The 25,245-nt window shown below is 42.6% G+C and overlaps 1 protein-coding gene across 6 annotated transcripts in view; it reads right to left on the reverse strand.

Annotated features, from left to right (window-relative positions):
* SPECC1 (sperm antigen with calponin homology and coiled-coil domains 1) overlaps positions 1-25,245 on the reverse strand; it is a 191,694-nt gene that overhangs the window by 155,633 nt on the left and 10,816 nt on the right. For 5 of the 6 annotated variants that reach the window (XM_044993278.1, XM_044993276.1, XM_044993282.1 and 2 more), the window contains one exon: positions 3,459-3,626. In XM_044993278.1, coding sequence (XP_044849213.1) covers positions 3,459-3,605 — 147 coding nt within the window. In that variant the 5' untranslated portion in view covers positions 3,606-3,626. Of the gene's footprint in view, positions 1-3,458; positions 3,627-16,258; positions 16,356-25,245 lie in introns of those variants that run through there. The other variant, XM_044993279.1, reaches the window with a different exon arrangement.

The following is a 25,245-nucleotide window of genomic DNA, read 5'->3' on the forward strand; positions in this document are numbered from 1 at the left end:
ATATGAACAACGAGCCCACTAGGGACTGAGCCAAGATCCCAAATTCATTTAGCTGAGGACCGAAGGCTAAAAGGAAAGAGCAGAGAACACAGTCTGCTATCACAGTTACCAAAGGGAAATCCTTTATCTTAAGTCTGGCATCACTTCAGCGGTTTAGACCTTCAGGGGCTTCATTTATTGAACAGCAGTGAATAAAGCTAACCCAGGACAGTTTGGTAGGTGCTGGTGCTAGCATCACTACTGGAAGATGCAGGATTTGATTATCAGTGTGAAAATTGAATAATTTATCCAAGAAAGGGCATTTCACTCTTCAGATTGCCAGAGGGAATCATTCTCAGACAGAAATGCATCAGCTCTCAGGTTTAGACAAAGAAGCTGCAGAAACCTCCAGATTATTATCCATACAGCCCCACTGATGTGGTTCACAAACTTGGAAGAAGACAAGATGCCTGCCCCAAGGTGTGTTCTAACCAGGTACTTAAATGGAAGTGTGGTTGATGCACAGGAACTGGAAGCCTTGGTGTCCTGTAAAAAGCATAGCTAAGGGAGCATGAAGGGGGACCTTCTATTTAGAGAAAGAAGCAGATAATTGGTACCCAAGATGCTCAGGCAATTCAGGACCCACTAAACTGAACTAGTTACAGCTGCTCCCCAGGGGACACGTCTAGTGTGACTGCAGATTTGTCCTCTCCCAGACACTCAAGAAAGCACTTGGAGCATACAGGATGTGGGAGGGATTTGTGATCTCAGGACAAGTGATCTAGTTACAAGTCTGATACCTAATGGTGATGCAGCAGCTCCACATATACATTTGCTCAGGCATTAAAAAAAACAAACCATACACTAGAATAAAGTTTTCCTGCTTTAAGTTTCCCAAAGTATTAAACAAATTTATGAATAAGGCTCTACTAATATAGTGACTGTAAACAAATTGTGTTCAATAATAGCTGAACATTTTTTCTGAGAGAGGAAATGCTAGGCAGGACAGCAAATTTATGTCCACAGGACTTCCAATTAGACAACCCATCCAAAACTGACAGAAAGGATCTTGCTTTAATGTGTCAATCAAAGATTGACACTGTTAACAATGCAGCATCTCCTCTTCCAGTACTGCACTGCAGTGTCAGCACTGGGGATGAGCCAAAGTCCTGGTGTGACATTTGAACCAGGACCTCCCAGCACATGTCAAGGTGTCAGCCTGACCTACTACAGGGCACTAGACACAGAAATAGAAGAGATATTCCAGCATATATTTTAATGTAGTTTTTATTGGTTGAATTTCCACTAGCCAGCTCACCACTATGTATGTTAGATTTTAGAATATTAACACTAGCTGCTAACACCCAGAGTTTACTCAGTAAACTTTACTGCACCTGAAAAAGCAAGACTGATTTTTTTTTCCTGGTAATTCAAGTTCATTCTAGAGGCGTATTCAGGAAATTCATGCAAATCTGAAAGACCAAAAAACATATGCTTCACAAGGAAAACATTGAAATGACGTTGGCCTAGACCAACGTAAGGAGGAGTCCATCTCCGAACCCTCGCCAGTTGCGTTTCCCTTTTTGTGCACTTCCACAGCTCAGATTAACTAATGAGTAACCTTCAAGAGAGAGAGAAGCCTTTTGAGAATCTTAAAAAAACAAGGCGCTGTAGCATCTCTCTCTAGACTAGAGTGAGATGTTGGTGGATAGAAAAGAGATGAGAAGAGATTATACTGCAAACACATGCCATGGTTAGTGGGTTCCTGAAATGTAATTTTTTTTTAAGCAAGATCAAATCTCTCTCAGCTCCAATTTTCTTCTCTCTTTCATCTCTTCATCTGACTCAGTCTGTGGTTTCCCAGACTCCGGGAGCATGTGAGCTTTGATAGCCAAAGTGTTGATCTACTGCAGGAAACTAGACATCTGAAGTTTTGCATTTTGGCAGGGCCTTTGCCAGTCCATTCCTGAGAGCAAGACAAAGCAATCTGACTTTCTGACCTCTGCAGAAGTCTCCATTCATTTTCTCTACAGAAGCTTTAACTAAGTTCACCACTTTTCATGGTGCCAGGTGCACCTCACTGCCCAGTCTGTCTTTCCACAGCCCCTTGCTAACTTTTCCATTTGATCATCTTTTGTTTGTACTGTAGTTGCTCAGCAGCTTAGAGATCACGGAGGCAGCTAGAAAGAAAACACCACGTTCTTTAAAGATGTACAATTAAACATATCAGGTTCCCTTGCCTTCCTGCCCCCACATACCTCTACAACACGCGCTCAGAAGTGCCAGCACAGCACCACACTTTAGAGGAAGGACCTTATAAGGAAAAAAGATTGGCTGGAGCCCGGGGCTGAAAGTGTCTGATTTCTGAGATGCTTAGAGTTGTGGTAGTCTGTAAAGTGGGTATAATATATGGACCCATTGCACTGGAGGCTGCAGGGGTTAATAAGTGTTTGTAAGGCTCTTTGAACATTAGCTCTGTAGAATACTACATATTGTTAGAAACAAAATCTCTGTTCCCAAGTTCCTATTCTTTCTTCTATACTTGGACCATATTGCTCTCTTTGTTCAGGGTCTGCCAGAACACAGATGCAGCACTATGCCAGGTTTGGAATTTGCAATAAAATGGAACATTATTTTCATGTGCATTTCTGGTCTTATTAAAATATATATAAAAAGATGAGTATGATAAAATGTAAACATTCTATCACAAACAATATTTTTGCTATGTATCTTGCCTTTTCAAAGGGGTGGGGGAAACACAGATTATAGGACACAAGATTATCTCATAACCCTTAACAAATCTCTTTTTTGGGAAAATAAATTCTAAACCCTAAAAATCACCCTCCACTCCTACCCATTTAGTGCAATCCAGTCCAATCCAATCCAATCCACACCCACCCATCCACAGAGTACAATTTGATCCACACATACCTTGTACAGACTAATCCTTCACCCACAACACACACAATATATCCAATGCATGCACTATACACACACACACACACCCCAGTCTTTCCCCCCCCCACATACACACCATGGTCAAATTCCCTCCATCATCCTCACCAATCCACACACACAGACAAATCTGGAATGACTATCCCAAAACATACAGTATGGTCAAATGTATACAGGCCCTGTGGTATAATAGGTTTCAGAGTGGTAGCTGTGTTACACTGTATCAGCAAAAACAATGAGGAGTCCTTGTGGCACCTTAGAGACTAACAAATTTATTTGGGTACAAAACCTTATGCCCAGTGAGCACGAGAGGTCTGTGTCTTACGCCCATGAAAGCTTATGCCCAAATAAATGTGTTAGTCTCTAAGGTGCCACAAGGACTCCCTGTGGTATAATAAGCATATAGTAGCATCTGATCCAGACATACACACACCCAGTGCCAAAGCCCTAAACACTTGGTGACATGCCCCGCCTTAGCTGGAGTGATAGCTTGGAATGCTTGCACACTGCTTACTGGTTAGTACCTTGCTGAGCCGAGATTCAAAAGCAAGTGAAGTAGAGGATTTGGAGGTCTTCATGCCCGAGGAAGTGGTGGGGAGAGATTTTCCTCGATCAATTCCATGGTTCCCTTGCTTTGCCATTGCACTCCAAGGTCTGGCAGCACTCTTCATTTTCTTTCCAGAGGAGTCAGTCTGCAGAATATCGGAAAGAAATCAGATATTAATGTTTTTAAAGCATTTGGAATCCAAAGAGAGAGGCAGAGGTGCCTGGCACCAATTTAAAGGGCTGAAAGGAATACACCAAATTCTCCCCTCTCTCTTTACACAGGCAGACATTCAAGCATAGCCAGAGCATGGCCTTCAGAGATCGATAAAAGGGCCTGCAGCCACCCACACCTTTAATCATGTTTTGCAAATCTGTAAGTACATAGAGGGAACACTGAATTCTGCTTGGGCCTGTAATCTCCATGGGATTGCCTATCCAATATTAAAAAGTACAGGGAAAGCTGCAATTTGCATTATGTTATGCAAGTTACCTGCAACCCTCAGGTTTCAAAAAAAGGGTCTAAATTCAGCCACTGAAGAAGTGCAGTTGTCCTTATTTTTAGCATCCAGGCTTCAGATTCATAAAATGGGCGTTACTCAGAAACTCAATAATATTAGGACAGTCCCAAGAGACAAAATGATAACATTTTGTACTGGACTAGGATCTTTCCCCACGCCTCATGCAAAGAAAGCATAAGGGCCTGTACTAGTCCTGAGGATAAAGAGAGGACTCCGTGTCAGACTGTCAATCCAGCATCTTCATTTTGAACTATGATTATGTTAAAATATATTATATTCAAAACAGAATCCTGAGAGACACAAGCTCTCCTCCCACTATTTATTTATTTTTGATAATTTCTCAGTAGCACAAATTAACCATACTGTATCTTTAACTGATCAAACCTGCCTAGAGTTGCGGTAGTTGATATTGCTACAGTAATGAAATTATTTTTCCATTGTATTTCCATAAAAGAGACACAGTAAAAAGGCTACAGTCAACTTCTCTGCAAAGAGAAAAAAGGAGCTGCAGTCAGTCTTGAATTTTCCAGATACGAGCCTATGAGGGAAGCAAACCCTGCCAGGGTTTGGAGAACAGAAATGAATTTCTCTTCCTTGATGTGCCAGCAAGCACATTTTGTCAATTTCCCTCAGTAGGTGGTTTGTTGCCAACTAAATGGCTGGCTTGACTCTTTGAGCAGATCTGCATCCCTGACTTTTCATTATCCATTCCCCAATTTGCACTAGCAACAGCATCATAATTTGGGTCTTACAAGTTCTGCCAGCCACTTTTGGGGGGAAAAAATCACAGATGGCTTACTTCTTCTGTTCTTCAGTCTCATTTTCTAAATCAGATAGGATGTAGCTGCATGAGACTCTTGTGCAAGCAGTTTGTGTTGTGTTTGCCAAACAGGTGGCCAGAAACTACAGGAGACCAGTAGAGAGGCTTGGGTAGATGGACTCCTGTATTTGATTATAGAAGAGGCTAAACCAAGACTCTTGTGGCCATAGGCAGCAGCTCTAACAGATGAGCCAAAATATGGCCTCCCTTAGCTAAGCCAGTAAGTCTCATGGTGAGAAGGACTCAGACTTTGCCCAGGTCTCACAATTTGCTTTGCGCATTGTTCTGGTGAAGTGTTCTTGTTAATGAGTGTGGACCCCTGGGAAGCAATCTATTCAGGGCCTAATTACATTCTGTGCGAATGACACCTTCCAGGTGTTACGGATGTTCTATTTTAAGGGCATGCAGGTGCAAGAGTGTTCTGGGCTCTCTTTTGCTTCTGTTTTAGGGCAAAACAAGCAATAATTCCCCTCCTTATAGCATCATGACTTTTCCTTTGCGGATGTTGGGAAAAAAAATATCAAATTTTTTGCATGGCTCTAACCTCCCAGCTACTAATAGCAACTCCTATTTTAACTCTGTGCAGTCACCAACTCCATTGGGAGTTCCAACACATATAGTGAGCACCCAAGAGCTGATTTAATCGGAGGAGAAAATTCTCTCTTAATTCCGCGACCATTACTGTGCTGCATACACCTGACATTTTTTAACGGATCAGTGAATATTTATCTATGAGGCAATACAATAAATACTATTCTTAAGTCCCATGGTTTCAGAGTAGCATTAACAGGATTCTAGTGTTTTATATGCATTTAAAAAAATATATATATATGGATGTATTGTAACCCACTTTTACACATACAAATCAGGCAATTGCACATACAAATAGCCTTGCTGAAGAGATTACCAGATTTATACAAACATAGGTTTTGTGGATGCCACAACTGCACATGCATTTTTCCTACTGTTGCCTAGGGACTTCTTCCTGTTTCTATCCCAGCACCCTCCCGCCCAGCCTTGTGATGCTCCTCACTGGCCTATGAGGTCTGAAGGGATTCCATCTTGAGTCAATGAGCACATTTTAAAGTGCCTGGGGAGTGTTGTGTCCTTTGGACAGCCACATCAGAAGGAAGAAAAGCAGGAGTGGGAGCAAACCTCAGTGAAAGCAACTACAATTTAAGTGGCAGTTCCTCTAACCTTCCCTCCTAACCAGTAGCAACTTAGATACTTGACTTAAGCCGGAGTGGACATGTAGGAATGTAAGGTAATAGACTTGAAATGACATTCCTTTTTCACCATGTCAAGCAAGTGAAGCCAAGGATTGAGTCCATTTTGTTCCAACTTTTCAGTGGTCAAGAAATTTCAGAATCTGTCTAGATGGCGGGAAAACTGGATATTATTGCACTAGCAATCAACACTGAGTGTGTGGGGCGGGGGAAACAGAGATATCATCTTTCTCTATTTCTAAAGAAGTTGGAGTCTCTGAGCTGCAGCTAAAATACACAAGTGGAGATTATTTTGTCATGTTGATCCTAAGACCTCTTCTTGATTCAGGAAGGAAACTAGAGGCCTGTGCAGAACTGTCACTAAGAATGTGCAACTGGAGCGGCAGGAGAATAATCCATCAAGCAGATTCCATATGCACTGAGATCTTAGTCAACTATAGCCATGCCTCTGAGCAGGGATGGACTGAACTTGTTTACAGACTCAATTTGTGGTGCACAAGTAAAGTTAGGTTCCAGGTTTTGATCACATCAGCTGTTGAATACATTTTGGAATCTTTCTGTATATGCAGCAATTGATTGAAACATCTGCTTTTGCATGAGGGAATTCTGAAGTTCCTCTTTCTGCAGAGCCAGCACCAAAATTACCATTAGCACACTGCAGTTACTAGACCCAAAAGGGGTAAAGCACATAAACATCTGGACAGATGAAGAGCTGGATGGCACCATATTATTGGGAAGGGGATCTGAGCCTTTCACTTCTAGGTTACAGGCTCAAATCCAACCCAGGTCAGTAGCGATCAACACTCGAAACAATTCAATATCAGTTTGGTGGACTACATAATGTGGACTGGTTGTCTCAGCTCAGTGGCTAAAGTTCCACATCACAAAAGCCACCAGGACACTTTGCAGCACCTTTCAGAGAGGCCAAAAATTAAATAGGTTCCCATTGACTGTTTCTCCAGAGCAGGCAGGAGATACTTGGCAAGGCCCAGCTTGGCCTACCCAACCTGAACCTGTGCTGTGGGTAAGGAAGATTTCAGTCTCTGGGTGTCAATCCAACATCTTCCACAAGCCTTACACTCACTTGAAAGAGCAAAGCCCATTGCACACGTCCCTCTCATCTTAATTTGCTTTCACTCCTGCATGACACAAGCTGGATATTTTAAAGGAACTGCTTGAAGAACAGCCCAAAACAACAAATTACCAAAAAACAGAACAGAAAAGCCACACTGTTCCCTGGTCAGGACAGGAAACCTATCTTAAGAGTCAACATCAGCCTTTCATTTCCTCCAAGAGCAACCTTCTGAGTCAGAGAGAAAACACTGTTTGTGAAAAGTAGGAGTAGCAGGAACACTGGGAAACCTCGAGGAGATAGTGAGCCTTTCCAAGCTGCTCATTTGCCTGCAATGAATGGCAAGGCATGTCACTAGAATTAGGTACACACATTAGCTGGAACCTGTCAGCATTCAGGAAACAGAATATTAATGTGGAAAAGTTACTACCGCTAGTTCTCCCCCCAAAAGGAGATACCAGAATGGGCAAAGATAGCCTGTACGGCAGATGGCTCTATTAATGGTGCAATAGGACCCCAGAAAGGTTTTGCATCCCAGCTTTGGGAACATAAATTGAGATGTTTCATGTTCCTTGAATGTGAGATGCATATCCTACAGGAGAGCAGAAGTGCAATGTGGCAAGTCTGGGCACTCCTAGGCCTTGAAATGGTAGACCTAGGGTGTGACAGAATTAAATATAATTATCTAGAGGGCAGTTGTTAAATCATAGATCTTCTACTAGCGTCTGTGTTCTGGCACATGCCTTAGAAAAGCCCATTTAGCCAGCCTTCCCTGGCCAAAGGCCCTTTGGCCATCAAGAGTGAGAGGTTATAGCCAGAATAAAGGGAACCATTATCAAGGAGCCCCAAATCCTGAGTTTGTCTTATAGATAAATAATCAGGAGTCACAACACATTTAAAAACCATTTTAAAATATGAGAAGATAAAAGAAGAAATTCTATGAAGTACAGAGAGGGGTTTGAAATTGTACTGAAAAACAAGAAATAAAAGGTGAGGGATTCAGTGTCCCTAAATATAAGCTGATGAAACTAGGGAAAGGCTGTATTGTCTGCAGAGGATCAGGCAGAAGTGTGGAATGACACTTTGCAGAGTCTTCCTGTCCCAAACACTGAACCAAGACACCAGCTTGTCAAAGAGCAATACAACCATTAAATGGCAGAGTGTGCCTTTTTGATGTGGCTTTGGGTCAAAAGCTGAGAACTAGAAGTTTGTAGATGTGAACTAAAGGCAACTTTTACCATCCCTCCTTAGCTAGTATCTACAATGTAAAGGCCAGCACACTGCAATCTCATTGTATTACCAAGGTGGGCCTAGCTTTTTACAGGAAACTAGGTAGTCTGGTCAAGAGGTTAAAGCACGAGACAGTCAGAAGACACAGGTTCTAGTTCCACCTTTGCCAGGGACTTGCTGCATAACTTTGGGCAAATCATCACTCTGTGTATTTCCCTGGATAATAATACTGAGCCACCTTTTATTTCCTCTGGTGAAAAGTGCTATATACATGGAAATGAACAAAATCTCCTCCGGTAAATTAATATTAATCAACACCTATTTGTGCACCAGGCTCTAAGCCACATGTTTCTGTGTCTGGGAAGATAAGCTCTCAACAAGTAATGGCTCCCTGTGGCTTCAGATGCATCAATAAAAATAAGTCTACTGTATGCTAAATAAATGTCAGCATTTTCTTCCAAAAGGTCCCCAGAGAGAGACTGTGGACAGCCTAAAGATCAAACCACAGAGAGCAAAAGGAGAGAAAAGGCAGCAGGAAAAGCAGCCTCCCAAGACAGATGTAGTCAAGCAAATGTTGCAGATGCAATGATAATCTAACTCCCTGGCTTTCACCCTCATCATGTGACCCCATGTTTCAGAGGACAGTTCCTGTTCATTCCCCAGAAGGGGGCCCTATAAACCATACTTAGAGCTCTCAGGATCAATCAGTTTCTGGCCTCCTTCTCCACATAACATGTTGACCCTTCCTCAGGAGAGGGGTCTGAAACCCAGCATTCTATAGAGCCCATTGATACCTCTCTTTGCCTCAGCCAGAGGAGGTGGCTGAAGAGCACCAATTAGATTACTGTGTGTACTCTGTGTAGCGCTACACCTTGAGAACATGTGGAAACTGATGATAATAAGAGGGCAGCTGCGTTCTGCAATACGTGGAGTTCCGTTCCAGGGGCATGTTACGTCAGTGCACTGAGATGTGCACTGGCTACCAGTAAGTTTCTGGGTGGAACTCAAAGCGTTGGTTTTAACATATAAAACTCAATGGTCGGTGACCTGGTCACTTGAGATGCATCTCTGCCTGCACTGCACTGTTGCAAAGGAGATCAGCTGAAACTTCCTCGATATCAACAGAAAGAGGGGCCTGACAGGGCATTCTCTGGACAGGGTCCTCAGAATTCTATCCCCCTCACCCACCTTCAGGGCATGCTGTAGCACCCATCTTTTCTCCCAGGCATTAGGCGGGAGGCATGGAAGGTTTTGGTTTTTGCAGCAGGAGCTATTTAATTAGCTGGTGTGAATTTATTTTACAGTGGGACATGCAGTCCATTATACTTGGAATTTTATTCTGAAATGTATGTCAAGGCACCTTATATGACTCAGTCTATAAATATATCAATAAAATCCCTCAGCACCCACTCTGAGGGCAAAATTACTATCCCCACTTTACAGAGTGAGAAAGTGAGTAAAGAGACTTGGCCAAGGTCACACAGGTAGTCAGGAATAAAACCCAGGTCTGAGCTCCCTGCTCTGTCTTTTAACGCATAAGAACATCCTTTCTCCTTTATATAAAGCATATGTTACTGTTTTTGACATAAATACTATTGCCAATAAAGGGGTGAGCTGCCAGCCAGTCCTGTAGATTCTGAACAAGGCTCTAGAAAACATATTCCACTGGGAATTATGGCAGGTTACACAATGAGCTAGATAAAAAAAGAAAGTTGATTGGTCAATGAAGGATATGCCCACATTTGTGCAGTTTAATGTCTAATCCAAGATCTGGTAGCTACACTTATTAGTTAATAAAATAATTTACGCACTTCAAGAAGAGAAATTACACAGGAACACCTGAGCTTTTAGGGTTAAAGGAGAAGTCACTTTGGTGGGTAAAGCATAAATTCCTTGCATCAAACCCTGGATGTATGGGTATCCAGGTCTCAATTCTCATGCCTTCGTACACCAATAATTAGTCAACAGGGCAGTTAATTTAACCAGGGTCATTCAAGTGCCTTTGCAAAAGCAATCTCTTTTGAAAGTTAATTACTAGATCTGCAGAGTAATATACCAGTCGGCAGCTTAACTGGGAAATGCGAATGCTCAGCATCTCACAGTGAGGCCACTAGTACCTGACTTTCAGATGGGACTATGAAGGAAGGAGTTCTCTGACTTTTGGGAGTTTAAATTAGACCCTTACTCCCATTTTCCTATAGTTTATTTATTTCACCAAGCAGTCAGGCCGGTTCAGAATCAACACAGAACATTGGCTTGAAATCAAGGTAAGAACATCGTTGGAGGTTTTAGCATGTAACATGTGAGCCATGTTTATACTGCTGTCCCTCTATACTAATTGAACTCTGCTATTCTCAGGTTAGCCATCAATTGGAACAAAAAGACCCAACAAGCTCAGTACATTGTCAAGGATGCCCTACTGGAGTGTAGGAAGCTATGCAGCAACATAACCAATGGAGTCAAGATAGAATGTTTTTTCAGATTTTCATAACACCCCACTTGAAACTACAATTTATAGACTTGACAGATGCTTTCATATGACTCATTTTAATTTCTTAACTGATACCAGGAATAAAGTCACAGTCACAAAGCAGAGAAATTGACCGTCCAATATGGCAGTTGCTAATCTGGAGGCTGACTGCACAGATAAAAAACTGTTTAAAATCAGACTCAGCTTGTAATTAAAACCAAAACCTTCTGTTACTCTCCTAGCCTCATCTTTATCTGCCCCCTACAGCCCCAATCCCTTCCAGCTCAGTCTGCATCAGCCGTACATCTGCTACATCCTCTGTTGCAGAGACAGTCGCCTGTCCTTACATAAGAACAGATTTGAGCATATAATCTCCCCCCACCCCCTTTCTGTAATTTCTATTATCCTGCCTTGTTTCTAGCATCCCCTTGGCTGTCTCTGGGCAACCCTCATCTGTCATCTTTCCAAGTGGAAACTTTGGCTGTGCTTAAGCCATCAGACCATATGACATCCTCTATAGGGTTGTACAAGGACTTCTTTCCTTCATGGAAGTTGCTACCTATGAGCAAACAAGAAGGCCACCATATGGAGTCCTCTGAGAATCCCCTTCATGCATGCCATCCTTGCTCCACAGTGTAAAGAGCCCCTCCACAGAGTCCATTACTCTCCTTTTCCCTGCACAGTATCACATGGAGCCACTCTCGAACAGTGAAACTACTCTGGAGCCCCCCAAAGACAAGGTCCAATTGTCTGAGAGTGGGTGGTTGTGTTGCAGGGAGGAGCTAAACGGGCTATGAGGCTACTGCAGAGTCTCCAGCAGTTGCTTGTCTTACTTGTGCTTGGCTGATCTTGTTCTTTTCCTAGGCTAATTCCTATCATTTATCCTTAAGGGGGTATTTCTTTACTGGCGTCATGGAATCTCCACCAGTATGTTATAATCAGGAGTGGCCTGGGCAGAGAAAGGTCTAACCACCCATGAATGCTGAGCACCTGGTCACTGCCTCAAATAAACCATCCCATTACCACTTCCAAAGCCCAGGTCAGCAATTCCAATCTCTGGATGAATTCAGTGTTGCACACAATAAAAAACATCCTACCTGCAGTCACCAGTGGGTCATCAATCATAGATTGTAGGGCTGGAAGGGACCTCAAGAAGTCATCAAGTGCAGCCCCCTGTGCTGAGGCAGGACCAAGTAAACCTAGACCATCCCTGACAAGTATGTCCCCAACCTGTTCCTTAAAACCTTCAGTGATGGGAATTCCACAACCTCCCTTTGAAGCCTGTTCCAGAGCTTAACTACGCTTATACTTAGAAAGCTTTTCCGAATATCTAACCTAAATCTCCCTTGCTGCAGATTAGGCCCATTACTTCTTGTCCTACCTTCAGTGGACATGGAGAACTATTGATCACAGTCCTTTTTAGAATAGTCCTTAACATATCTGAAGACTATTATAAGTAGGGTGACTTATAGTAGCAACTGTGAAAAAATAGGACAGGGAGTGGTGGGTAATAGGCGCCTATATAAGAAAGTCCCAAAAACCAGGACTGTCCCTTTAAAACCAGGACATCTGGTCACCCTAGTTATAAGATCCCTTCTCTTTTCTCAAGACTAAGAGTATGTCTGCACTTGAATTGCTACAGCTGCACAGCTGCAGTTGCGCTGCTGTAGCACTTCAGTGTAGACACTACAGCAACAGGAAGGGTTCTCCCATTGCTGTAGTTAATCCACCTCCCTGAGAGGTGGTAGATAGGTCAACAGAAGAATTCTTGTGTCAACCTAGTATTGTCTATGGCGAGGGCTAGGTCAGCTTAACTATGTTGCTCAGGAATATGAATTTTTCACACCCCTGAGCAACACAGCTGGGTCGACATAACTTTTTAGTGTAGATCTGGACTATGACTAATCAGTGATTTTTACCAGAGACAGTCAGGCAAATAACAAAAGAGAATTGCACGCCCTTGTCCCCAAATCCCATCACCACAGAATGTCTCCTGAGAGTTTTTGGCTTATGGGTTTCTTGTTCTGAACTGGAGCTCATTTTCCAGCTGGACATGAGAAAGGAAACAAAGTTTAAACAAAACTCTAGTTTGGTGCAAATGGACAGAGGATTTATTCAGCTCTGTTTTTCTTGTGTTGGATCCACATTCTTGGCATTTACAAGCCACAGGAAAAATATAGCCTTGCTGTTTTACCAGATAAACCACATGGAGTTGTCCTAGATCAGAACCCAATTAGTCTTAGGTACCTCAGACACCCAGGTACTTCCCTCTGCTTCCTGATCACTACGGGGATGTAGAGATAAAAAACGCACAAGCTAGCAGAGATTTGGTCAGTGTTGACCCTATAGGAGGACAACCACCACCACTAGCTGGATGGTGGGCTCCTTGGAGCATTGATTTCTACTGGCTAGCAGCAAACAGGCCACCAAATTTAAGTTAACTTATAGGTGTAGTCTAAATAAGGTTGATTGGGCAAGAATGGATGTGATATTTTTCTTACTCCAGGGCAGGGTTTTAGATTTGAATGTGGCAACTCTGTGCTCATCACGTTACTGACAGCTGCACATGAAGAAGGCAACAAAGCAAAGAGGGAGGGGGGAGAATGTGCTGTTGGGTGTACTTTTGCTTAGAGGAACACAGTGGCTGTACCTGTGTGCATATATAAAGGCTACACAGTTAATGCTAAATTTCATCAAACCACACCAAAATTAACTACGTTCAGGGAGTGATCTCACTTTAGAGAAACCAGGAGAATCCATCATCTCAGCTCATAGCTTCCAGGCAATAGGGGTCCCAGCTTATATGGTGTGTATAATCAGCCATTACTTTGAGACTTAGGGCACAGGAGGGCAAAGAAAGATGAAGGTTGAGCCTTGATTCTGAATTTCCTAGCTGTTGGGAGTTTTAAATCAGTCTTTAGCCATAAAAAAAAGTTGAGCCACTCAGAGCTATCCCCGACACCTTCCTGGCCTGAGCAGATGGGTTTAACCCTGGTATAGTATAATGCACGTACATTTTGAGAACAAGGGCTATCAGAGCCATCTGAACGTAGCTGGTTCTTGTTAATCCTCTTCTGCCACCCCCGTGACTGGAGCAAGAGGAGGATGAGACACGGAGGGGTAACATTGCATGTCTTATCAATCCACAGTAAGGAGAAGGATGTTCTATTTTACACAGGGCACAGCTATGTAATTACTATAGAGAGGAAGAGTAATGACAGGGGTTTTGCCTGGTAATGCCCTGTCATTACACCTTACTGCTGAGTACAGGCAGATGCTCTTAGAAGGGACAGAAGGAACTGCCAGAGAACACTTTCTCTAGGTTGGAAGAGAAACATAGCACACAAATACATGACAACTTGCCCACCACATGTATGAGACATGGCAACAGATGGATGATTTTGTAGTAAAGACAATGGATTGGGATTTACATATTAATTCCATTCCCAGCTCTGCCACAGGCTTCCTGTGTTATCTTGGGCAAGTCGCAGGATCTTTCTGTGCCTTTGTTCCCCGTCTACAAAATGGGAATAATACTGGTCCTCTGAAGAAGGGGTCTTGGGAAGATAAACTATGATATATCATAAATCCTCTTTTACCTTGATGAGGAGCCCCATGGGAAAGCCAAACAAAAATAAAAAAGCAAGTCCACTTCTCCCATGCACAATGCATGGGAGATCACAATCCCCAGCCAACCCACCTTTCATTAATCACTGCAATCATTCATTTCTGAAAAGTTGCCTGGCAGAGAGATTGTGCTCTGCAAATGTGCACAGTAGCCTGTTAGTTAACTGAGACCTTTTGAACTTGTTAGTGGACTCCTAGCAGAAAGGTTTTATTGGAGAGAAGAAGCCATTGTGAACTCTAAAGCTGCAAGAGAAACCAGTAGACTTCTGCATTTTCAAATTATTCATTCTGCATGTGGACAGGGCTGAACAAAGCTGAATGGATTCAAACAGCAGAGTCAGTGGTTTGCAAGCTATGGCCTGCCGACCACCAGGGAGCTGTGAAACCCATAGAATCACACAGTGGGGTCTAGGTGTTGGGACAGGAGCTGACCCAGGACAGGTCTCTCTTACTTAGTAATCATCAGAATCACACCACTGGAGAACAATCAAATATCCCCTTCTCGGCTGAGACTCAGATTGGCAACAGAATAATTTCCAGTTTGTAGGGAGTAGAGGCAATACTCCACAAACAAACCATGTTAAGGGGTAAAAAGAACAGGAGTACTTGTGGCACCTTAGAGACTAACAAATTTATTTGAGCATAAGCTTTCGTGGGCTACAGACCACTTCTTCAGATGCATAGAATGGAACATACAATAAGAAGGTATTTATACATACAGAGAACATGAAAAGGTGGAAGTACCCATACCAACTGTAAGAGGCTAATTAATTAAGAGAAGCTATTATCAGCAGGGGAGAAAAACTTTTGAAGTGATAATCAAGATGGGCCATTTCGGACAGTTCTATGCATCTGATGAAGTGGGCTGTAGCCCATGAAAGCTTATACTCAAATAAATTTGTTAGTCTTTAAAGGTGCCACAAGTACTCCTGTTCTTTTTGCTGATACAGACTAACACGGCTGCTACTCTGAAACCTGTTAAGGGGTGATATCTAGAGAGAGAATTAGATTGTGTTAAAGGGAAGCAGGGAGCGGGGAGAGAAGAGTCCCCATTCCCTTTCCAGTTCTGCCAGTAATGATTCATTACAAACACAGAGCTTAATTAGCATTTGTACAGCTCTGCAAAGCTGTAATTGTCTATACAAATGCTGCATATTATTATTACAATTGCTATTACCATCAAGATTCAGTTTAAATCACATTTTTGTGGCCAATTACTAAACTGTTGAAACTGATGCTTCCTCCTGAGAGTCTCAGCAGCTCACTTCTTTGATGGAGGGAGAGCACAGCTCTGGCCAGGCTCCCCAGCATTTCTACTCATTCACCTTGCAGACGAGGTAACTGCCAATTTTTTTCTGAAGCAGCTTGGCCCCTTCTTGACTGGACAGTCTCAACAGCAGGGTTGGGGAAACCTATTTGTGCTCCTGTTCGACCCTGCCGTTGGAACACATCACTGAACACCAACAGGAAGAGAGAGCCGAGGCAGGCAGAGTGACAGCTTCAGCCCATTCCTCACTAGCTCAACTCCATGCAGCGAAACAGAAAACTACATAGTAGCCAGTCCTCATAGGATCATTTTCTACCGTTAACATCTAATAGACCATCCAGCCCAGCTCCCTGCCAATGCAGGAGTGTTCCTTACAGTGCATTTTCTAATGCTCCATCCAATCTAGTTTTAATTAGAGTCAGACATTACATCCAGGTGTTGTTAAGCAAGGCAGTCTGCTTGCTGCAAGAATGTGCCTCTGTCCACTAACCCGCACTAGAGAGAATCCAGTTCCCACCTTACAAATAAAAAGAGGATTAAATACTTACAGTGAAAGCTTTTTCTCCTCCTTGTATTAAAAGGAAAACTGTCTCCTGCTAGCCTCTGACAGCATGTGCAAGCCAGACTGAGAATTCAGGGCTTCAGTGCTTCCCTGAAAGGAAAACCACATTGCAACGACACACAGAGAGCTGCTTGAGAAATGATTCACATACGGAAGCAAGCTGGCTTTACCAGAGCTTTGGCATTCAGCGTGCGCACACACACGAGAAATATTATACTTCCATCATACCAGGAGGAATTCTTGCAGGCAAGCCATTTATACCTGAATTCAGAGCTGTGCAGGGCAGCAATCCCCTTCAGAAAGCAGTGAAGGGTTCCTTATTCCTTCAGCCCTCAGAATAGAAGTGTACACTGGTAGATGGTATGATAAGCCCCAGTCTAGTCTGCATAATCTGATCAAATGAAATATGCAGCATGTATATTGCAGAAAAGATAAGGCGGGCACCAAAAGGAGATATTTTCAGGGGGGGAGGTCGGTCTTTGGAGAAAAATTACAGAAGCTGCACCCACAAGCCTTTATATTCCATCCTGAGCATCCTCCCCAGGAGCCCCACTCAAAAGGCATTTCCCTCACCTCTACCACTGCCTTGAAAAGGTGCAGAGTGGGGGTTTTTACACTAAAACAGAGATTCAGTCATGATCTAACATGCGGGGGGGAGGGGGGGAGAGAGAAGAGATAGGAATCCAGCTCCAGAGCTCCCCATATTGTCAAGAGCTGAGAGCCCTGTGCAAATAGCACAGGGGAATGGACAGCATGCCTAGCCCCATCAGATTTCAATGACCTGTCTGTGGCTCGCCAGGCAGAAGCACCCATCAGCTCCTAGGCTAGAAGAAAGTGAATAAGGGGCATGGGGCTGAGAAATGCCTGGGGGACTCCCCTCACCCTTCAGTCCTCTGTGTACGCAGAGAAAAGGGCAAGGGATCTTTACAGACAGGAATCAGGTAGAGATAGGGTCCCCTAGGTGGGGGTGAGAGAAATTAGAACCAAATCAGGATTTCAAATACTTCCAAGTTTGGGGCTGTTCAGACTTAGGGTGTTGGTTTGGCCCATTATAGAGGCAGGGATATTTGCAAAATTCTTCTTTGGATCTGCATCCTAGGCCATTCAGACCTAGGGTATTAGTTTGGATCCATCTCTAGAATCAGGTTTGGGTTTTTTCCAATGTAATGTGAGCCCGGAATATAAGTGACAGTGATACAACAGCAGTCTCCTTAGAAAAGAAAGCTAAGGAGGGTTTATTTTAGCCAGCTGTTTACAATCAGATCCTAAATGTAGTGGCAGTCTATACATAGCTCTGCCCTCACTGAGCACCACCCGAAACCCTCATTCTAGGGGCCAAGATGTCCTGACACAGCCCCAAAGGAAGCCAATGATGTGCCACGTGTAAACTCTTCACCCAAAGGCTATTTCTAGGTCATTGTTAGTCCAATTGCTTTCACCATAGAGCAGTTGGTCTCAAGCTGGGGGCCTTGGATCCTGGAGCTGCAGACCCAAGGAAGATAGAATGTCATTGTTTATTTTATTCAATCTGGTTTGTCAATCCCCGCACTATCTGGGGACAGACTAGGTGACCACAGATAATAGAGCTTTTCCATCCTTACTTTATGTGCTATGAGGCTTCTGAGACCTCTCCCAGTCACAAGCTATAATCAGAAGGCAGTACCCTCTGGCATTCATATTAACAAATTACTATAAATGAACTCTCCTCTTCTTCCTGGGAGGCAAATCATATTATTTTTGGTGATAAATGTATGGACAATCACTCAGATTTGCAATACATAGGGACAGCACTCAAATCTCTGCTCCATGTCGACTTTGGGCGGCTTTCAGAACCAGAAAGGGCAAACTGGAAAATCAAAACCAATAGTAAGTGCCAGAGACACCAGGCCAACATGTACCACCTACAAAAAGTTCCCAGTTTGAAAATACAGACACACATTTTTTGGACTGAAGCACATTATTGTCTCTTTGTCATTGCTGGGGGTGAGTTCATATGGGGCTCAGTGGGAAACCAGCCCCAGACTATCAGCTCAGTAGAATTTCCTGTCCCTCAGCTAGAGAGAGAGAGAGAGAGACACACACAGACAGACAGACACAAAACTGCTGTAGTTGTCCTCAAAGATATATTTAGCTGTGTCGGATATCACTTGACCAAAACCCAATGCTGAAAATGCTCAGCATGAGTAGGAAAAAGCCACAACACTTGCCCACTAGAGTTTTGGTACATTGGATATAACAGAGTAACTGTGCCACACAATCCCCCCAAACCCAACAAATCTACAGTATTTATTTATTAGTAGCCTTTTCTATGGCATTCATCACTATATTTATCTGAGCACCTGACATATACTAAAGAATTTATCCATTTGCCAACTGAGGAGCCAAGGTACAGAGAGATTAAATGACTTGCACTAAGTCACATTGGAAGTTTGTGGCAGGATTAGGGTAAGAACCCAGAACTCCTGAGTCCCAGGCCAGAGCATTAACCGTCCTTCCTTTCACCCAGTAGCAGGGGTGTGAAGTGAGGATATGAAAGTAATTTAAAATTAAAACAAAGAATCAGCAAGATTCATGTCTGAAATAGATGTCAACCAAATGTGCAACTGCAGACAGAGGCAGAGCTAGCAAATTGCGCTTGTCTCCCACCCACTTTAACACTGTAATCTCCTAGAACACACACGCCACTGGGCACAATCTGATCACTTACACAGCAGGAGCAGAATTATAGCAGTGTGTTATGAACAGCATTATGATGAACAAACCCTGCCAGTCAGTGCACCATAACAACACAGAGCCCCAGGAAATTAAACATTGTATGCTGCGGCATGTACTGGGTATGCTCTTTTTCAACCACAATCTTGCTTAAGGCACAATGTGATGGAAAGGATCAAAAGCTGGATTCGAGTTGTGAGGCTCATTTGGGAGGCAGGTGTCTCTAAATAGGGATGTGGAAAAGAGGCTTATACAGGGAACAGAAGAGGGCAAATGCACAACTTGAACCAAAAGATAGGCTTTTACAAACTGCACTTGTATGTGCAAAAGCCCTAGTTACAAAGAGACATTCCATAAACGAGGCTGTGACGTCAACATCAGTGTGGTTTTCAAGGGAGTCTCTAATTCAGTTGTGAAGCATGGAACATTATTGTCTGCAGATATAAAACCTAGAAGTAATTACAAGGGAAAGTCAGCAGGCAGAGTGGGTATTAGTTGGAGTTGGGCTGTGGCTTTGGGGCTATATTCACCCTGCCCTTTTCCTCGCTGTGCAGATCCGATACCAACTCCTCTTTATTTTTCTTTTCTCAGTTTCATTGCTGATGACAGGAAGGAAGTTCAAGGCACTAGCAGCCCACGTGCAGAATGAATCATGGGGCAACAATCAGCTTCCATTTTGCTGAAAACACCCTGCTGCTTGGTTAACAAGATGATGCTAATCAAAAGGGTGGATGTAAAGAGTGAACTCCAAGGGTTGTTGCCTGTAAGGGCACAACCAGTGAGAGATGCCTGTGTGTGCAGACTTAGAATCATAGAATGTCAGGGTTGGAAGGGACCTCAGGAGGTATCTAGTTCACCCCCTGCTCAAAGCAGGACCAATTCCCAACTAAATCATCCCAGCCAGGGCTTTGTCAAGCCTGAATAGGCAAATATCTCACCAGACAGTTAACATTTAGACCTCTCTCCTCAATGCACTTGAAGAACTCAAGAATTTCCAGTGTTTAGGGGAATATTACACAGGTCCAGGTTCCCACCCAGTGAGCTCAGCCTATGCCACAGCCAGTAGCTTTCACCTACAACTGCTGGAGAGAACACTCTCTTCTAGAAGAGGGCAGGATTGTTAGAAATCTCACATAGGAGTGACAGAGAAGACTACTGGAGGCAGATAACCAGCCAATTTCTTTTGTTCTGCATTGTTGAGATTTTAGAAAAAGTAAAGAACAATACTGAAACATCAAAGAACAGAGAAACACCAGGACATGTAAATTAAGAAATGAATTTGTTTTCAAAAGTATAAGGATCTGTAAGAGACTCCAGCAGTTTTCAGCACCCCTCTCTGATTCCCAAACAGAACATTAACAGGTAATAAATGGATCTACTTACAAGAACAGAACCATTTAAGATTCAAATGAGTAAGGGACTATATGGAGAAGGAAAAACCTCACCAGTAAAGAAGCACTTAAAAAAAAAAAATCTCTGAAGATTACATCTTCGCAAGTTTTACCCAGATGATTTGCCCACCCCAGCTCATGTGGCTCTGCACTTGCTTAGCTACTATTGGTGGCACCTAAGGAACACAGCTCCCAGTCCTACATTGGGTATAATTACTGACACCAGTTGTAGCAGGGGAAGACACAGAACCATTCATTCACGTCCTGGCAGGTAAAAAGCCTTTGTTCTGTAACAGGGTAGCTAGGTTCTTCTGCTGACCCACCCTGTGAGCAGATGTTGGAACCCTGGAGGGAGATATTTATTTTATTTAGATACTAATTAAGTCCTAGTGACTCATTGTGGTAGGTGCAACACATTAACCCACCCAAAGGAGCTGGGAATATCCCCTCTGGAGAGAGGTATCTAGGGCCTGGGGCTGAGCTGAACTGTGCCAAGAATGGTCACGCCAAAGGAAAAGGCTTGGATGGAATTTGTTGCATTACCTTGTTAACAGAGCCAGATGTCAGAAAGGGGGAAAGTTTTGAACCTACACAGCAAGTGAAGTGTTGATCATTTTCAAGCAGAGTGGGAATACCACCTTTTCATAAATATACATAAAGATGCAACTCCATCTTGTAGCATAGGTGATTCAACTGCCACTCTCAGTTAATTCACCAGGACTTCCTAATGCAATGTCAGACTTGTGTACTGTTGGGCGGAAAATCATTCCTTACTGCACATATTAAACAACATAACATATGAAAACTCTTCAGTTACCAGACCAGCTCTGACTCCCAAAAGCTGTTTGAAATGTTAATAGCAATAACATTTCAACTAGGGCTGTCAATTAATCTCAGTTAACTCATGTGATTAATGCAAAAAAAATTAACTGGGATTAAAAAGATTAATTGTCATTAATCGCACTGTTAAACAATAGAATACCAATTGAAATTTATTCAATATTTTGGATGTTCTTCTACATTTTCAAATATATTGATTTCTATTAAAACACAGAATACAAAGTGTACAGTGCTCACTTAATATTTATTACAAATATCTGCACTGTAAAAATGATAAAGAAAATAAATAGTATTTTTCTATTCACCTTATACAAGTACTGCAATGCTCTTTAAATCACTAAGAAAAATAAGTTTCTTAACATTTACGGGAGATACTGCTGCCTGCTTCTTATTTACAATGTCACCTGAAAGTGAGAATAGGTGTTCACATGACACTTCTGTAGCCAGCATTGCAAGGTATTTATGTGCTAAACATTCATATGCCCCTTCATGCTTCAGACACCATTCCGGAGGACATGCGTCCATGCTGCTGATGTTCATTTAAAAAATAGTGCAGTAATTAAATTTGTGACTGAATTCCTTGGGGGAGAATATAATGTCCCCTGCTGTTTTACCTGCATTCTGTCATATATTTCATGGTATAGCAGTCTCAGATGATGACCCAGCACATGTTGTTTGATTTATGAACACTGTCACTGCAGATTTGACAAAACGCAAAGAAGGTACCAATAGTGAGATTTCTAAAAATAGCTACAGCACTTGACCCAAAGTTTAAGAATCTGAAGTGTTGTCCAAAATCTGAGAGGGACGAAGTGTGGAGCATGCTTTCAGAAGTCTTAAAAGAGCATCACTCTGATGAGGAAACTACAGAACCCGAACCACCAATAAATCAATCAATCAACTTTCTGCTGATGGCATCTGAGTCAGATGATAAAAATGTACATGCATCGGTCTGCTCTGCTCTGGATTGTTATCGAGCAGAACCCGTCATCAGCATGGATGCATATCTTCTGGAATGGTGGTTGAAGCATGAAGGGTCATATGAATCTTTAGCACATCTGGCATGTAAATATCTTGCAATGCCGATTACAACAGTGCCATGCGAACACCTGTTCTCACTTTCAGGTGACATTGTGAACAAGAAGTGGGCATCATTATCTCCTGCAAATGTAACCAAACTTGTTTGTCTAAGCAATTAGCTGAAGTAGGACTGAGTGGACTTGTAGGCTCTAAAGTTTTACATTATTTTATTTTTGAATGCAGTTATGTAAACAAAAATAAATTTGACATTTGTCAATTCAACTTTCATGATAAAAAGATTGTACTACAGTACTTGTATTAGGCGAATTGAAATATACTCTAGTTTTTTACAGTGCAAATTTTTATTAAAAAGTAAATAGAAAGTGAGCACTGTACACTTTGTATTCTGTGTTGTAACTAGAACAGGAGTACTTGTAGCACCGATATCTATATATCGTCCTACTGTATTTTCCACTACATGCATCCGATGAAGTGAGCTGTAGCTCACGAAAGCTTATGCTCAAATAAATGTGTTAGTCTCTAAGGTGCCACAAGTACTCCTGTTCTTTTTGCAGATACAGACTAACACAGTTGCTACTCTGAAACCTGTGTTATAACTGAAATCAATATATTTGAAAATATAGAAAACATTCAAAAATAGTTAAGTAAATGGTATTCTATTATTGTTTAACAGTGCAATTAATCGTGTGATTCATATTTTTAATCGCTTGACAGCCCTAATTGCAACTACAACATGTTGCAAGCACTACTTTGAACCAAGGTGTTTATAAAGCTCTTTAATGTATTTTCCTTTACAGTTTCAGCAGAAGAGTAACTTGCCTCAGAGTCAGCAGTTTATGTGCTTTCAGCATCTGCTGCAGAGAGGACAGCCAGAAGACTATACCCTGAAACTGGTTTCTACTTGGTGTAAATTGGTATTAAATCAGTTTCCAGATGGTGCCTTGTTGGCAGCATTCCACTCTCTTGCTGCACCATCAATCACAATCACTTACACCTTGCAGTAGCAGATAGAGAAAAGGGACTACAGAAAGGCTCATAGAAGGGCTAAGGAATATCTGCTGGAATTTTCTGAAACTGCAGGAATTCCAGATGCGAAATTATGCAATTGGAATGATATGGGGGGAAACTGGAATGTGACAATGTCACTGCCTGTGCCTTGGAGTCTAGGGAGTAGAAACTGATCTGCACTTACTTCTGCCCAAAAGAAAAGTGCAGGCAGTGGCCTGTGTACTCAAAAATCTGATGGAGGACTAACATGGCTGGCTCCTAAATCTTTGATCGCTATGGAAATTACAGCATGAGAAACCACAATATATATATTGTGCCAAAACCAGCATCATAATTACAAAGCAAACAATGGCTTAGACAAATGAAATGAAACTTTCCTCCTGTTTTTAAACTGTGCTAATTGATACAAGGTTCTCTCAGAAGCAATGGATATGTCACTGACAAAGATATGGGTCAGAAAAGCTGAAGGTGGTGACATGCTTCAGTAATGTGAGTGTGACATAAGTGAGGGGTAGAAAAAGCCCCTTAAAGCCCCTCACTGGAGTAAGGGTAGCTTTACTGTGGTTTTCCCTTCCATTCAAAAGGGCAAGACGTTTACAAATGAAATGGATGTCCAGCTATGACTTAGTACTCCCCAGTGGGGGTCTGTGCTCTCTTGGACAAGTCACAAGTGGTGGAGAAAGTGCCGTTGTATTACTAGGAAAATTAATAACTAATGTCCAACATAGCAAGTGGAGAGTGAACTAGAGGCTTGGGATCTCCATTTTTGATCTGAACACTTTCACTGCTACTTTTCCATTGTATATGTTTTGAGGCCATCGTGCCATTAACAATCCATTGAACATGGTCACTCTCAAGCAGCACAATAAGTGCCCTCTACCTGGCTGTAACTGGACTATTCAGGCAGCCCAGCAGGTGCACTCCCCGGCTGCTCCTCCTTGATTGAAGTGCTGAAAAAGATGGCATGGGATCGGGTGCATGGTTCCCCCAGAGCTAGCGTAATAGGAACCAAGACAGATGGTCATTTGACATTGTGAGGTGCTTTCCCAGAACCACCACGTTACTACATTTTTACTGCATGCCACCAACTCTCAGAGCAGGAAAAGGAATTTAGGATTGGCCAGGATGTGTGTCTGAGGCTGCTTTGAAATAGAATATACTGAATTCAATGGGCTGGTGCAGAGTGCCTCTAGGCTTAGAGCTTTATAATGAATTTCAGGTGGATATACACAAGACAGCTGAGTTGTCACCTCTGTTTTTGAGGGGCTTCCAGTGGAACTGCTGACAGCCCTAGAACAGCAGCAGCACTGCAGGGCACAGCTCCTATACAAGATGCATGCCTGGGGGCCCAACAGCAACAAGAAACAGGACAAACTGACAAGGAAAAATGAAGAAGTGCATATAGTTCAAATCCCAGGAGATTAATGGGCTCTCTAATGTAGGGCAGGGTTTCTGAGTGCAGCTAGCTATGAAGTTTGATTATGGATATCATAAAATCCTAGTGCTTCCTTCTTACCCTCAATTCCAGGATCTCAAAGTGCTTTACAGACATCAGACAAGTTACTGCTATAGGCTAGCAATATCCAGTCTAGAGACGGAGCAAGTGAGGAACAAGGAAGTTAGTGGTCCAATTTTCAGAGGTACCAAGTGCCTGCAGTGACCATCGATTTCAGCTAGATTTATATGTGCTTAACATCTCTGAAAAATCAGACTCAAGTTGTTTTAAGTTAGGCACCCAACATCAGAGGCTACTTCTCATGGATTCGTAGACTGCAAGGCCAGAAGGGACCACTGTGATCATCTAGTCTGACCTCCTGTATAACACAGGCGAGAGAACTTCCTAGAGCAGATCTTTTAGCAAAACATCCAGGCTCCAGTCTTGATTTAAAAGTTGTCTGTGATGGAGAATCCACCATGATCCTTAGTAACTTGTTCCAAATAGTTAATTACTCTCACTGTTAAAAATGTATGCTTTATTTCC

This window comes from Mauremys mutica, chromosome 19 (assembly GCF_020497125.1).
Source record: "Mauremys mutica isolate MM-2020 ecotype Southern chromosome 19, ASM2049712v1, whole genome shotgun sequence".
In the NCBI taxonomy this organism is placed as follows: domain Eukaryota; kingdom Metazoa; phylum Chordata; order Testudines; family Geoemydidae; genus Mauremys; species Mauremys mutica.